Source organism: Lissotriton vulgaris, chromosome 10 (assembly GCF_964263255.1).
Source record: "Lissotriton vulgaris chromosome 10, aLisVul1.2, whole genome shotgun sequence".
In the NCBI taxonomy this organism is placed as follows: Eukaryota; Metazoa; Chordata; class Amphibia; order Caudata; family Salamandridae; genus Lissotriton; species Lissotriton vulgaris.
The window spans coordinates 44,441,089-44,458,464 of record NC_141698.1 but is presented as its reverse complement, the minus strand read 5'-3'; the positions used below and the strand labels follow the sequence as shown (position 1 = coordinate 44,458,464).

Here is a 17,376-nt window from a genome sequence, read left to right as displayed (position 1 = left end):
TCCGTCAAAATATCGTCTACAGTGAGCGTGAGGTTTCGCTCTCGCCGTATGGCTTTGTTGGGGATCCTCATATCAATGCATATCCTGATTTTTCCAGGTTGACGCTGTTTCTCTGCTATTACCATGGGGGACACCAATGGCGTCGGTCCAGACACCTTCTCAATCACCCCTTGTGCCTCCAAATGATTCAGTTCTTGCTCTACTGCTGTGTGCAGGTGAAACGGGATTCTCCGGTGTCTCAGTGCCACTGGTTGTATGGCAGGGACTATGTGTAGCTTGATAGGCGGACGTCTGATGGTCCCAAGGCCTTCAAACAGCGAGGGGAACATTTGTAAGATGACTTCTGTCTGGAGTGCCTTTACTGCGTTCACAAAAGCAATGATGCGGAGATCCTCCACAGTGTTGCTTCCTACTAGTAAGTCTGCCTCCTTGTCTATCACATGAAATGTCGTCATCACCTCTTGGTCTTCCGCTTTGACCTGCACCAACATCTTCCCTCGCATTGGAAGTGGCTCCTGCCATAGGTGAGGATTCGGGCTTTGGAAGGGACTAGTTTCAGTCTTGGTTTCAGGGACTTGTAGTGCTGGACGCCCATTACATTGACCGTGGCCCCTGTGTCAATGACTCCAGTCACTGGTGACCCATCGATTTGTATCTGGCACTTCGGCTGAGGTCTACGTCTTTTCTTCAGCTCGCTGACAAACGACACGTAGTAACATTCATCGTCGTCCTCAATGAAAGATTCGTCGAACTGTGATTGTGGTTGTCTTTGTGTTTTAACCGATCGTGATGACGCGGCGTCCTCCAGCGACAGCTGCTTTATGGACCCAGTGGCCGTCTTCTTCCCTGAAAAACTTCGTCCGCGAAAACCTCCTCTGCACACCGTCGCGAAGTGGTTGGGCACTCCGCATTTGGAACATGTCTTCCCACGTGCTGGGCAGCCATCTTGGTTATGCTCTTCTCTGCCACAGTATCCGCATGGCGCTCGGCGTTGTGTCCTGGTCGGCCATCTTCCTCTGCCTCCTCGGCCAAAGCTGCGGGCTGCGTCTACTCTTTCCGTCTTTATCGTTGTCCCTGCTTCTGAGCGTGGGTTTAGAGCTGCTTCCATCACGGTAGCGCGGGCATCTGATAGCTCATGTGATCTGGCGAGGATTAATATTTCTTCAAGGGATATGCGGGTTGCCTCAGGATAAGAGTCCTCAGATGCTTGTTTCGACACCCCTGAATGAGCTGCGCAGTTACTTCCTTATTTTCATCGTCTTCTGTGCACGTGCTTATGAGGTCTCTCAGGTGTGCGTGGAACGCGTCCATTGTTTCTCCTTCCCTTTGTTTGGATTGCCGGAATTTGAAGCGTTCGTAGTGTGGGTTCAATTGGGAATCAAAGTGGGCATTCAGCGCAGTACCTGCCGCATCATAGTCCGTATCAGCTCCGGTGTTTGGCAGGTGTTTAAAGAGTTTATACAGTTTTGTGCCTCCAAAGTGTAATAGTAGTGACCTCTTCACCTCGTTGTCTTTCTCTCTTGTGGCGGTGAAGTAGTTGTTGAGCTGCCCTAGCCACACTGCCCACCGTGGCGCTGCTGGGCCTGGGTCGATTAACTCACTGAGCGGTGGCAAGGCTTGTATCTGTGAGTGAGCCGATGGGATTGGGGGCTGGGCTACGGGGACTACTAGTTGAGCTGGGGGCCCTGCTTGCTGTGCTGGGGCTGCTGCTTGTGGCGCTCCTCCCGCTGCTCCTCCTTGGTTGACAGACATGTCTGGGCTTGGCGCCGGTGGTTTACTCCTTTTCTTGTGTTCCTGTCTTTACTTTTATTAATGCTATTTTTTTTTCTTTATTTTGCCTTTGCTTGTGCTTGTTTGTGGCAATGTCTCAGCTGGGATGTGCTTGTTGTCTGGCCCTCGGTTGTGTCATTTCAAACTGCCAGCCTTAGTATCTCATTCAACCAATTTAAAAAGATTCTTGATTTTTCATTGGCTGTGTTTGCCTTTGCTTGTGCTTGTTGTGCCTCTCTGCCTGTTCGGGATGTGCTCTGTGCGCGCGGCTGTTCCCAGCGTGGAACTCCGTCTTGGTCGACGCTTCGTCTGGCTTATTCTGGGCCTTGCGCTGTGCTGAGCGCGTGTGCTTCTCTCGCTTGCGTGTGCCTGCGCTGGCCTCGTTACCTCTGGGCATCGGCTTCGTTTCTTCAGCGCATGCGCGCACCGCTGGGCCTGCCGGCAGCGTCTTCCGATGCAGCGCCTCGTCTCTCGCCGCTTGAGCTGCCTCGAGTTCTGATCACCGGTGCACCACGCAGCTCCTGGCATACGCTGCTTACCGGTAGGCGACTTATTGTTTTGCGTTACGGGCCTGTCCCGGTTTTCTTCTTCTGGCTCTGGTGCTGCTGCCGGTGTCTTCGAGCGGTGCCGCTCAGGACATGTGGCGTCTGCGGGCCACGTTGATTCAAGTGGATCCCACTCTCGTCGCCAGTGTGGGGATCTCAGATCCTCAACATTCAGTTGTGTCATGTGGCTGGGCCTAAGCACATGGAGCTAGGGTAAATCATTAGACACACACACACAGTGCTGGTCCAGACAGGAAGTGCCGTGCCACTCCTGCCCTTTTATTTATAGCCTTCTGGCCACGCCTGGCCAGAAGGTGATACAAATTGTGGTAGTGCTTCCGGGGCTCACGGGAGACCCTCGGAGCACCTTTCGGAGTTAGGGCCAAACACGGGTGGAAAACGGCGACCGGGAACCAAAGGAGGAGGGATACTATGACGATGACTCTTCCGGTTTCGAGTAGCACCCACAAGAACCGGATTCTGGTTTGGTATCCCCTCCCGGTCAGAGGCCTTATGTGCACACTCATCAAGCATGACCGATAATACCAGTCACAACCCAATTGCTCGTGAATAAAGAATCGGTGGGATAATCACCACATATAGGGCCAGATGTAGGTAAATCACATTTACCGATTTTGAAATACCGAATCTTACCGATTCGGTATTTCAAAATCGGTAAATGGGATGTAGGTACCAACATCTGGATTTTTTACTGATACCTTAAAACTCGGTATTTACCGATTCGGTAAATACCGAATCGGTATTTGCTATTGAATCCTATGGGTCTTGTAGCCCATAGGATTCAATGCAAATACCGATTCGGTATTTACCGAATCGGTAAACACCGAGTTTGTCAAGGGTGCAGGGGGTGTCACTTTGACACCCTCTAGCACCCCCAAAACGGGCATGTGTGCAATGTGGCACACAGACATGCCCTAAGGGCATGTCTGTCTGTCACATGGCACATGTGTACATGCACAGATGTGCATGTACACAGGAATCGGTATTTTACCATGGATTTGTATTCCATGGTAAAATACCGATTCTGAAAGCCATGTGCCAATGGAAAATTGGCTACCCACATTTCAATTTAGCATTTTCGGTAATTTTACCGAATCGGTAAATATTACCGATTCGGTAAACATTACAGATTCGGTAATAATACCGATTCGGTAAAATTACCGAATATGTGCACCTACATCTCCATAGCCCTTTACCGATCGGAAACGGCCGAAAATCGGTATTTTCGGCCGATTCCGATCAGTAAAGGGCTACCTACATCTGGCCCTAAGATCATTACAATCCTACTTCGTTCACTACTCCCAATTACGGAAGGCACCACCACACCTGGAACCTCCTTAGAGGACGGAAGCATTTCTTCTTCTCCTTTCCTACAACACTCATACCCGATTAAGACGGGTAGGATTACCAATTTTCCACGCAATCAGACTGCGTAGACACATCACTCCAGACCTATATGATACTAGGTCGTGTCTTAAGCCCTGAGGAGTCGCAGTGATCTGTTCCCATGCGATGAAACACGTGCCGGCTGGTTGTGGAACCAATAAAGCTACATCTATTTCCCAAAGAAATTGAACAGGATTGCAATTGTCTTAATTGGGCTCTATACTTAGAATGTTATTTAATCCCGCAAAAACTGTTGTAATACCGGGAATGTTGTGTGCGAGGGCATTGCAGTTATTTATTGTCTCGTAGGTTAGGTGACTAACCCACATTGGAAAGGTTAAGGGGTCTTATCCGCTCGCCCTTCCACACCACACCTTAAACCTAGTATTTTTTATACCGTAACGTTTACACTAGGCAGTGCGCCCAACCTTTCTGAAACACTAAAAACCCCACTTACTGTGTTACATAGGTCTCAATGTGTGACCTCCTGTGATTGCAGCGGATGCAGGGATGGAGGCCGCCCAGGGACAATAGTACTCTGTCACTGCATGTGCATTTCCATACTGGGCACAATCTGTATTTAAAAGGATTCCATGCCCATTAAAAGGACAGGTCCTGCTATAAAAGTCATCTCCCTTTGAGAAGACGTTGGAGGTAGAAGGAAGTGCTCCTTTGGCACTTGCCCTCTGTACCACTGCTTACCACTCCCCCCAAGGCCACCAAGATAATTTCTTAAGGGGAAACTCTCCCATAAAGATAACTTTGCCTTTGCAAATCAGTTACCATGTCAACGTGGGGATCAGTAACTGATCAATGATGTTCAACTGCAATTGTGGTCACAAAAATCCCCAATAGATCCTTTTCCAAATTGGATCGGGAACCCTTTTTTTATCTCCCCTCCCATTTGAGAAGATCCGTAAAGGATCAGAGAAGCCCTTATGATAGTGGTAAAAGTTTTCTGAAACGTAAAAGAGCAGTTGTACATTGAAAAAAACAATTTTGTGTGATGACAAAACCTGTGGCCTAAATTAACTCACCATGGTAAGTTAGATTCTGGTTGCTGGCATTTGCTATAACCAGTCAGTTGCAGCAGAGGCAGACTACCGTATCCCAATATTTAATAGGGTCATTTGAATTTGGCAGAGAAGGTGAAATGCCTTAAATTAATACTTCAGCTCAAAATCTAAACTCATAGGGACTGATTCTCAAAAGGAAAATGAGACAGAAGTCTAACTTTTCGACTTCGGCATTCACAAAGTCGTAGAGTTAGACTTTTGTCTCAGTTTAACTTAAGTGTTGGTCTTAAGTTTAACTGAGACCAAACGTCTAGTCAAAGTTAAACTTAATACCAAAACTTGAGTGAAACTGAGACAAAAGTCTCACTGTACTACTCTCAAATGCCTTTGTGACTATTGAAAGTCATAAAGTTAGTCTTTCGTCTCAGTTTACCTTTGTGAATTGGACCCAAGGTTCCTCTGCCCAATTTATAATTGGGGGATCTAAAGAATTTCCATTTGTAGAGACCTATCTGGCTCCAGTGGTGGAAACACATGACCTCGTGGCTCACCACTGGGCTGCAGGTCATAGTGATGCTTTCCATGCCCTAAATAGGAAAGGGTGACCATTGTTTTTTCTTATCAGGAACAACCTCCCTCTTTGGGAGTTTAGAGCTGAAGAACAAAGTTTCCTGAGTGGTCAAAACAAACATGACCAAATTGTCAAACTCTTTAGCCATTATAAATGAGAGCCTGTATCTTCAATGCATGAAGGTAGAGAAATTGAGCAAAAGTGAATAAAAGTAAATTGAATAAAAGTGACAGGCGTTATTTGCATCATTTGCAAATGCTACATAATCAGTTTGTTATTATTTTCGTTTGTCCAACGTCTCAGATTTAAAGCTCTGAATCCTACATATTTTGCAGTGTTTTTTCTAGCAGTGGCCATATATTAATAAGTATTAATTTAGAGGTGGTTGTGGGAATTTTATTCCTAGGTACGCTAGGCGAATGGCATTATTTTCTTCTATGAAGGAGATTGTTTATAATGTAGGTTTGTTTTGCTTCCTCCATTGTAAGGTAGGGTGAGGTTTGTTCAGAGAGCAGTGGTTAGTTGGTCATAGGACAACCTTGAAAAGATCTGGTGACAGTCACTCCTTTCAATTGCTTTTTTGTAGTTTGATGTTTCCTGATGACAATAGAGTCATATGTGTGCATTAGAGCTTCATCTGAAGCTCAAATTTTAAAAAAATCCTAATCTGTACGGTTTTAGGGGTAGGGAAGTCCAATTTAATTTATCCACATTTAATCTAATATCTTTTTGTAAGGCTGGATCACCTTACATGTCTGAGGCATGTACTGTTTTTGGTCACACTCTGTGCTACTGTAGATGTGGTGGATTTATACTGATGTCAGATCAGATTCTAATATCACAATTTTCTTTGCACATGACGTGAGTCCTTTTCACAGAATGACACAGTTGTAATGAGTGACCTGGGGCCAGGCCGGAGTGGAACACAAGTCTTTGGTACATAAAGAAAGCCACGAAGCTTGATCAAATCTCCAGCCATTATTACATTGATCTGTTCATAAAGATATGCCATGATGTCACAGTGACAATTTTAATGGATTCATAAACATCCTGTTATAAAGGCTGTGTCTTCATATGTTTGTAGCTGGAGCCGCTGGTGCCTGTGGTTTGAGAAATGTTTTCTAAGATCTGGTCATGTGTGTCAAGAGTTGGTTTATGGGTTAAACAGTTGGCAATTATGCTAACAATGAAGTGGGCAAAATTGTTTTTTCTGCCAATCTAGCAACGGGTATTTTGTTCAGCCAGTTACATTTCATTGTCTTATTCTGATTCTGAATGATGCTGGTTATCGAAGTAGTATTGTAAGTCTAGCTTTGTGTGGTCGTACTACTGGGTCAATGGATACTTATGTGATGTGTATTTTGTTTTTGATATGATGTTCACACATTCAAAAGACTTCATCCTGAGAGTTTTCAGAAGTGTCTCTGAGGTTCCCCTTTGTTTAGTTGCTTGCTTGATTTGAACTCCACAATCCCATTCATTTAAGAGTGTTCTGTGACTTATAGGGATTCTAGTTTTGCTCCTCTTTAAAACTGTGTGACTTCACATACCTAGAGATGAAAAAAATCAGCAAAAAAGACCAAGGCTTTGCTAATACAATTCTAAACAATGCTTGTGGGAGCTTGGATTAGAGGTCTGATAAGTGTGGCTGCGAGCACCTTACTTCGGATCTATGACAGAATTTCGACAGACAGAATTTCGACCTACACAAATATCGGCGTAATTATATCGATTGCAAGAATATCGACGCCCTATGTACAACATGGTAAGTACCAAAATATCGAAAAAATAATATCGATGTTAAAAATATCGTTGTCAAATATATCGTTTTTTTTTGTTTAAAATAACATGAAAAATACTGTAAATAATACTTATAAATTACTTAAACATATTTAAATATATTTAATAATGGTAAAAAAAAAATAATAATACATATTTAATTAAAAAAAATAATATTAACAAATCATATATAATATATACTTACTTAACAATAATTACTATTCCCACTCCAGAGGGTGCAACAGTAGGGAAAACTGACCCTGAACCCAAAAAATATCCCTTTACCCAATAACTGAAAACTGACCCTGAACCCTAAAAATACCCCTTTACCCAAAAACCCAAAACTGACCCTGAACCCTAAAAATACCCCTTTAACCAAAAACTGAAAACTGACCCTGAACCCAAAAAATACCCTTTACCCAAGAACTGAAAACTGACCCTGAACCCTAAAAATACCCTTTTAGCCAAAAACTGAAAACTGACCCTGAACCCTAAAAATACCCCTTTACCCAAAAACTGAAAACTGACCCTGAACCCAAAAAATACCCCTTTACCCAAGAACTGAAAACTGACCCTGAACCCTAAAAATACCCCTTTACCCAAAAACTGAAAACTGACCCTGAACCCTATAAATACCCCTTTACCCAAAAACTGAAAACTGACCCTGAACCCTAAAAATACTCCTTTACCCAAAAACTGAAAACTGACCCAGAACCCTATAAATACCCCTTTACCCAAAAACTGAAAACTGACCCTGAACCCTAAAAATACCCCTTTACCCAAAAACTGAAAACTGACCCTGAACCCTAAAAATACTCCTTTACCCAAAATTAATTAATATTACAATTAAATTACTTCCCACCCTATTCCCCTATAAACCCACAACCCGCTCCAGTAGTAAAACATATAATTTAGTTAAAAATATACATAAATTATCAATTAATTATTCAATTAAAATAAATCATTGCCAATTAATATGTAATTGCAAAATAAATTAATCATTTAAAAATAATTATTTAATTACAAATAAATTACTTCCCACCCTATTCCCCTATAAACCCACAACCCGCTCCAGTAGTAAAACATATAATTTAGTTAAAAATATACATAAATTATCAATTAATTATTCAATTATTCAATTAAAATAAATCATTGCCAATTAATATGTAATTGCAAAATTAATTAATCATTTACAAATAATTATTTAATTACAAATAAATTACTTCCCACCGTATTCCCCTATAAACCCACAACCCGCTCCAGTAGTAAAACATATAATTTAGTTAAAAATATACATAAATTATCAATTAATTATTCAATTATTCAATTAAAATAAATCATTGCCAATTAATATGTAATTGCAAAATAAATTAATCATTAAAAAATAATTATTTAATTACAAATAAATTACTTCCCACACTATTCCCCTATAAACCCACAACCCGCTCCAGTAGTAAAACATATAATTTACTTAAAAATATACATAAATTATCAATTAATTAATCAATTAATCAATTAAAATAATTCATTGCCAATTAATATTTAATTGCAAAATAAATTAATCATTAAAAAATAATTATTTAATCACAAATAAATTACTTCCCACCCTATTCCCCTAAAAACCCACAACCCGCTCTGGTAGTAAAACATATAATTTACTTTTATATATTTTTTATTTATTAAAACATATTAAACACATATTATAACAATTAATTTAAATACTTAACTAAAATTGCTAACACATATTAGAAATTCAAAATTACTTACATCGATATATATGCTATCGATATAAGTAATTTCGATATTACTTACCTTAGGGTCGATATTCTGGCCATCGATATTCTGGACCTCGATATTCTGTCCCTTCGATATTAGCAACTCGATATAAGTGTAAGTCGAAATTAAAGATTCGATATTTTGACTGTGTACCCCTTACTTCACCTTCGTAGTCCATGGTGAATATATATCCTCTGTCCCACAAGGGATCTTTTTTGCATTTCCATCTCCCCTTATCATTTCTTGATGGAGCTTTTTCCTATCTTTCTTGGTGAGCAGTAAATGTTCTGAAGGGGCTCTCAGTTACTTTTTCAAGAAGATTTCAGTACATTGGCTAGTGGAGGAATGAAATAAATTACTTATTTGAGCAAATACAGGATCTGATTTAGAGATTGGTGGGTTTCATCCTAAATGTTTGTTTACATTAGGGCCCAGTTGATGCCTCTTGAGTGAAGAAAGAGTTAAGACATAACTCAATAGTTAAAAATAAGAAGTACTGTGTAATTGCTGTCACATTAATCTTGTATTGCCCTCTCAATTATTTACTGTTGTTATTTGTTTTAAGCCCATTGTCAACTTCCGGCTGTGGAAATATGTACCTACTTCCCAACAAGTTCCATACTATGGCATAATCCTGATATATTTGATTATCATGATGCATCTTTGGAAAAATGCATTTACTGCTGGAGTTGAACATCGCCCAACTGGCTGTGGGCTCTTCACACCAAACATGGAGTCTTATTCCAAGGCGGGGGATGTCACTTTTGGGATTCTGGCTGCAGTCCACTTGGAAACCGTTATCCCTTCTACCAACATCTTGTTCATCGAACCTCCGGCTCCGAGGCGTTGTGAAAAGTAAATGCATGGCTTGTAATTGGAATCTTCTTCATATACTATTTTCAATCAATTCTGTGGGCAACTGGTATCAATGAGTCATTTAAAGAAATATCATAGGTTTTATAATGTTCTACTTGTGCTTCCTACTCTACTCTGTGTCCTGTGGGTATATATGCTGTACCTTCAATTATATTCAAAATGCAAGGGAGCAGAGGTGTATAGCTTGTGCTTTCTTTCTCTTATTCCCATTTTGCGCAATTAAGGATATTTCATGTGTCAACTGATTGGTCTCTACCTGATAGCCATCTGACCTGCTACTACATAGCACTTCCTAATCCAATACATACTCAGGAGCATGAATTACAAAGTGGTTGACTCTTTGTGCATCCTACTTTGAGGTGCCATAATGGGCTCTACATTTGTTTGTAGCCCAGACAAGTAACCTTGGGTGGAAGGTACACCCTGCCCTCCAAAAGTACCAGTCCCACTTTTCAGATGGTAGGCAACACTGGAAATTCAAGTTTTAGATTCTTAGATTTAAGCTTGGCCTTCAGTGTTTCCGATTGTATATGTCGTCTATTGTTTGCATGTTGAAAGCTTAAAGTTAATGCCCTCAGAAATGCAAATCAGACCTATATAACCAATATAACCCGGTCATCAAAGCTACCACCTCAGCATACCATAGAATCCTGCCAACGATGAATACTACTAATTTACTTTTTTTGCTGTGACCATGTGCCATGTTATGGATACTTCAGACATGGCAACCCATTTTCTTGTCCCCTTACTCTCTTCAGTAGACTAGCAGTCCCCTCGTTGAGAGAAATGCTTTTGAGCTTTGGTGTTCCTCAATGAAGAAAGGTTAAAATGCATTTAGTGATAAGTGGTAATATGACATCTGCAAAAAGTGATGGATGTATCAATTGTCAACTTTTTTGGTTCCCCTGCCTAATTTGGTGGTGTGGAAACCACTGTATTGCTGGATGCAGAGCAAAACCATTATTAATGCTTGAAGGTAGAAGGCAGGAGAGGTGTTGGAAAGCATGATCATCTTTAGGAATGTCTTTTTCTTTCAGATCCACTGTGTTTTTGAATGCATGGGACTGCATGGATGGCCACAGGAAAGAGAAACAATGTATATCCCAAACACGGTGGGGAAATACCCCCATCATGTCAAGAACACTGATTTTGTAGTGTTAAACAAATAAGACACATATACTAATTGGGCTATCATGTTGCTGTGGTATAGCTGGCTGGACGGATTTTTATTTTTTTATATGAAAAAGTTCCTACCATGCCAGCTGAAGCACATTCAATGAAAAATCCTACTGGATGGTTATATATCATTAAGTATGGTTAGGGCAACTGAATTTGTCCACATGCTGACGTCTAAATATCTTCCTTAGTGTGGTGCTTGGCAAGTGCAGGTAGAGAGATTAGCCTCTTAAGGCCAATTGGTCACACAGCAATTGAAAAAAAAATATTTTCAAATCAGAAATATTGATTTCCCTACTGTAAATGTATTTATTCACTCCCAGGTTTCATCGAGTAAATCTACTTAGGGGGTGCAGAGTGGGCACTGTAGGGACATGAATGGTCGTGAATACCTACAAACACAAATATTTGTGAGTATTCAAAAACTATTTTGGGATCTCTTGCAACCCTGCAAAACATCAAAGGTTTGCTTCTTTCAGTGGAAAGAGCATAAATACATGTCTATGGTACGAAGATCAAAAGTAAGGGCTAGATGTAGGTAAAAAGGTTTTACCGATTCTAAAATACCGAATGTTACCGATTCAGTATTTTAGAATCGGTAAAACCTATGTAGGTAATTATTCGGTATTTTTTACCAAATCGTTAAGATTTGCCCATAGGAATGATTGGCAATTACCAAATCGGTAAATACCGATTCGGTAAAATTGTGAAATAGTCAAGGGTGGCAGGGTGTCACCTTGACACCCTGTTGCACCCCTGATTAGTGCTTGTGTGCCATGTGGGCCCATGTGTGCCCTTAGGGCATGTATGTGTGCCAAATGGCACAGGTGTGAATGCACATATTTGCATTTTCATAGGAATTCGTTATTTACCACCAACTAATAGTTGGTGGTAAATAACGAATCCTTAAAGCTCTGTAGCACTGTTTACAGTGCTACCTTCATTTCACAATACAGATTCGGTAATTTTACCGAATCGGTAAATTTACCGAATCGGTAAAATTACCGATTCGGTCAAATTACTGAATCTGTATTTTTTCATGCCCTACATCTCAGTATCCAAATACTGGTCGGTAATGTCCGAAAATCGGTATTTTTGGCCGTTACCGACCGGTATTTGGATACCTACATCTGGCCCTAACTATTTTAAAATTGGTGGGGATGCAGGGAAGGCTGGTTCTCATAGGGAAAATGTATTCTCCATCCATGGAAAAATAGAACAAAATTAACAAGTGCACATGTACGGCTGCTGAAGATTTTCTTATTACAAAATATACGTCTGTTTTATTAATGAGAAAAATGAATTTCACTAATGTTTTCCAGGACTACGACTGAAAAGTTGCATCCATACAAGTTTGCAGGCACGATCTAGGACATTACGAAAATCACTAATAATAAAAAATCTACAATCATGCAAGATAGTAGAATTCCAGAGGCATTTCAAAATTTCTTGAAAAATGAGGGCCAAATTCTACAGTTTTAACTGCTGCTCCTGTGGGATACATTTCTTCAGCGTCTTTATATTTTTTGTATTCATTCTGCTAAGTAGCATTATGATGTCCTCTATAATTCTGAAAGAACTGGTAATGAGTTTTACCGGCCCCCTCCAGAATTAAGATCCTGCATGAACACCATAGGTTCAGGTCCTGATTTTCCAAGCCTTTATATGTCCTTGTATCATGTAAGGTGACGGAAGGACAACGCAAAGGCTTCAGTACGATTTACAAGCCCACCCAAGGGGTGATTGCTACGCCTTGCATAGCTTTGTAAATAAATGTTGCACAACGTTTTGAGCTTGGGAGGCCTTCCAAGGGTGGAGAATCTGTGTTTCTGTGCATACCCCACTCCATCCCCCTGGATAAGATACAATTCTAGATTTGCAAAGGTTTTTAAACCTGGTATTGCATTAAATCAGTATGTCTGCCAGAGGATGGTTTTAAACAGAGAAACATCGTTTTCCCCCTCATCATTTCCTCTCTCTCTGTCTGATGCATTCTGAATCATGCATAGAAAGAGGTACTTGTCTCTTTTGGATTGTTTTTGTGCAGGAAGGTATTAAAGCAGTCTGTGGCACAAGGCTTTGTGTCACTGGACACATAATATTGAGTGAAGTTTAGTGTCTGTGCATTTTCTTAGGACAACACTGTTTCTATAAAGAGTGAAGTACCATAGGGAGCGAGCCTACTGTACATATAGTAGCAACTTACTTTTCCAGCCCTCTCGCCCCTGGCCTTATCTTTGTTGATTCTTTGGTAATTTAGCATTTGAATACTGGAGTAGAAGCATTACTCATCCTTTGTTAGCAATTTGCTTTACAAATGGATACATTTTTATTTTTATTTTTTTTTAATAGTCATTAGAACATTTTTTTTTTTTTTTAAATATATTTTTATTTTACATTTCAAAAGAAAAAGCACACATTAAAGTAAAAAAAGACAAAATTGTCATCTTACATTTGTTCACCTCACAATATCAAAGAAAATCCTTAGTCAAAAAAAAAAAGGAGAAAATAAAATGAATAAAAAACAATATACATTCCAGTGAGGGAAGCCAATACATGGACGTATCATATTTTGACATTTTAAAGTAGTTCCAAAAAAAGAGAAAGAAAAAAAAAAAAAGAAAAGAAAAAAGCCATCAGCAAACCCTATCATCTTATTCCTGCCCTCCATTTCTCCAGTGGTCCCCAAATCTTGATGCCCCGAATCCTCCCGACCCTGCCTTTTCTAGCATATATATGTTTCTCAAGATTATATATAGCAATAAGATTTGCTAACCATGTTTGTATGGATGGAGGACTCTTATCTAGCCATACTCTAGCTAGCATTAATCTAAACACAGCAGCTGCCATAAACAAAAACATTACGTTACCCAAATCCATTTGTGCATTTCCCTCATCGACCCCCAACATAATTAGACTTACTGTAAAGGTTATCTGTATCCTTAGTGTATTAACTAAGAAGTGTTCAATGTCCTTAATTAATGTATGTAACTGCGGACATGTAGCAAACATGTGGACAATATCAGCCTCAGTGGAGTTACATCTGGGACAAGTGATACCCTCTGTACCCCCCCACTTCGCAATCCTAGATGGAGTATAATACAATGAAAATAAGGTTTTGTAATGTTGGGCTTGCAAGGGGGCAGAACAAAGCATAGTCCGACCTAATTCCAGGGATTCATTAAAAACTTCCGGAGTAGCCTTTATTCTCTCCTCCCATTTAACCCTATGCTTATCTAGATCATCTGGTCTATTTTTTGCCAAAGCAGCATATATTAACCTAATGGAATATTCCTCTCCAGCAATTATCCCTTCCATCAGTTCATTAGGTTGAAAACCCAATGGCCCCCCTTGCTTATTTCTTAAAAAACTCCTAATCTGAAGGTATTTAAAAAAATCTCTTCTATTTATGTTGTATGTATTCACCAAATCCTCGAATTGTACCATAGTCTCAGAGTTTATTAAGTCCCCAATTTGATGTATTCCCTTATCTTCCCAACCAGCCATTACATGATCAGCAAAAATATCTTCAGGGAAGGATTTATTTTTATAAACTTTGGTATATCTATTAAACCTGCCCATGCCTGTTTTCTTCAAAAAGGAACTCCATATTTTAAGTGCCGCCCTAAGAGTCTTATACGTCTGTCTTCTAAGCTGACCCAAGTCTGTAAAATAGAGAAAGCAGTTCACCGCATTCTGTCCTAATACCGCTGTGTAGGCTTCAATTGACATATTAATAGACTTTGATGACCCTCCACCTCCCCCTATTAGTCCCTGCATATACTGGAGAGCAGCAGCCAAATAATACATCCTGAAATCCGGTGCACCCCAACCCCTTCTATCCCTTGGCAACGTAATGAATTTATAAGCCCTACGAGTTTTTCCTTGGGCCCATATAAATCTGTTAACTACATTCTCCAACATACTAAACCATTTATTCTCAAAAATTAGAGGTATAGACCTAAATAGATACAAAAATCTGGGTAAGACCATCATTTTCAACACATTCGTGCAGCCAACCAGTGAAAGGTGCAAGTTGTTTATCCTTTCCAAATCGCTTTTTACCTTCGCAATCAATGGCTTGATGTTACACTCGACTACCTCCTCCAAATTTGCGGAAATATCAATCCCTAAATATATTGCACTGCTAACCACCCTAGTATCCTGACTAATTGCAAACCTATTCAAGATTATTTGAGTCTTAGTTTTGTTTAGGCTGTAACCTGAGACCAGTCCAAATTCCTGTGCCTCTTCTTCTATACCTATCATAGCCAAATCTGGGTTGGGAGTCAGTATAGCAACATCATCCGCATAAGCGAGGGTTTTCACGGTACTGTCATTTAATGACATAGACTGAATCTCAGGGTTTCCCTCTAGTTTGCGAAGTAGTGGCTCTATGTATAAGGCAAAAAGCAATGGAGAAGACGGGCAACCCTGTCTGGTCCCTCTTTGTATATGTACTAGATCTGAGTGCCCTCCATTTACTCTTATTTTTGCGACCGGGTTTCTAAATAAAGCTTGTATAGCCTGTATGTATCCTGGCCCAATACCACACCACTTCATAACCTCCCATAGATAGTCCCAGGCGACCCTATCAAATGCCTTCTCGGCGTCTAAGAAGAGAGCTGAAATAGGATCGCCTGCAACCTCTGCCGCATCAAACATAGTGATGACTGTCCTATATGCTGTGTAGTACCCCTCCCGGGTATGAAACCGTGCTGTGATGGGCTCACCAGATGTTCTATACAGCCTGCAAGTCTTTTTGCCAACATCTTCGAATATACCTTAACATCTGAATTCATCAGAGTAATTGGCCTGTAGGATCCAGGGAGAGTTAAAGGCTTCCCTTTTTTAGCGATAACAATTATATCTGCCCCTCCCCATGAATCCGGTGCCTGCCCCCCTTGTTGTACATACAACATAACCTCAAACATATAAATCAGTAAACACTCCCTAAATACCTTATAAAACTCAATCGGGATTTGATCAGGTCCAGATGCCTTTCCTGACGGTAAACTACTCAATGCATCGGTAAATTCCTCTAGGCCTAGAGTAGATTCTAACATTTCTCTTTCTTCTCCTGAAAGATGAGATGGGGCTACATCTTTAAGGTAATTGCTAATTTCCTCTTTTCCCCCTGTGCCTTCCCGTGTATAGAGTTTTTCATAAAATATTCTAAAAACATCCCTTATCTTATCCGGTTCTGTAACAATGATATCCAGTGGATCCAATATTTCCTTTATCTCTGCAGCTGCCCTCTGTTGTCTAACTTTGACTGCTAGTATATGCCCTACTTTTTCACTGCACTCGTATGCTTCCTCTTTTTTAGCCGTATATTTTTCAGCCAGCTTTCTGGACAAACTTTCTACAGCTTCTGCTTTCAATACAACCAGGTTTAACAATATATGCCCCAGGCTAACTTTAGATTCTACGGCAGCCGCTAACTTCCCTTCCTCTATATACAACTTCTGCCGGATAGCCTCATTCTTTAATCTCTCTTTCTTCCGTCTTGTCACTACATAACACAGTGTTTCTGCTCTCACACCTGCTTTGAAGCAATCCCAAGTCTGTCCTATAGAGGCGGTACCATGATTGATCTCCCAAAAAACCCTAATCCATCCCTCCATATGCTTCCTATATTCAGCATCCTGAAGGAGACTCCTCTCAAAAGTCCATGTTGATCTTTTTGGCGTCACTTGCGGAACCTTGATTGTTAATATAAGTGGGCTATGATCGGAGATAATCCTTGGTTGTTTTTCAATCAGTGTCTCCATAACCAAAGATTTTGAGACAAAAAAATAGTCTAATCTTACCAACACCTGATGGGGTGCTGAATAAAAGGTGCTACTATCTAACATTGGATGTTGCATCAGCCATGGATCCACCAGAAGATTATTATAAACCATATTAGTAATGGCCCTATTTACCTTCTTCTTTCTACCACTATACATCCCTCCTGTACTCATAAATGAACTTGTAGGGTCATGTAAGTTGAAATCGCCACAACAAATGACAGGTTCGGGCCATTGTGCTAGTTCTGTATCTATAAATTGCCATATCTCCGGATCATCCTCCGTGGAGCCATATACGGTCACCAATGTTAACCTGAGACTTTTGAAACATAATTCTGCTATGACCCATCTCCCCCATTGGTCCTCTTTCTTTCTTTTGACTATCACCTCCCTTCTTTTCCCAAGAATTGCAACTCCTCTTGTCCTAGATCCTTGCCTGCTAGCTGCAAGAACATCAAAGCCCAATTGATTCATCAAATATATCTGTTTTTCCTCAATATGCGTTTCTTGTAAGCATATCAGGTCTACTTGTAAAGTTCTAATATAGGCTTCTACATTTGCCCTTTTCCTTGGATCGTTTAATCCACAAACATTTATAGAGACTACCTTACATGACATTGAAAAATTAACTTGTTTCTCCAAAATGTATCCACAAATGGATACATTTT

The 17,376-nt window shown here is 40.4% G+C and overlaps 1 protein-coding gene across 1 annotated transcript in view; it reads left to right on the top strand.

The window, feature by feature from the left end:
- The first annotated feature begins 2,753 nt into the window (after nucleotides 1-2,753).
- LOC147684528 (extracellular calcium-sensing receptor-like) overlaps nucleotides 2,754-17,376 on the top strand; it is a 72,941-nt gene continuing 58,318 nt past the window's right edge. Inside the window, exons 1-2 of the mRNA XM_086939689.1 lie at nucleotides 2,754-2,798; nucleotides 9,430-9,719. Of these exons, the coding sequence (XP_086795815.1) occupies nucleotides 2,754-2,798; nucleotides 9,430-9,719 (335 nt within the window). The remainder of the gene's footprint in view (nucleotides 2,799-9,429; nucleotides 9,720-17,376) is intronic.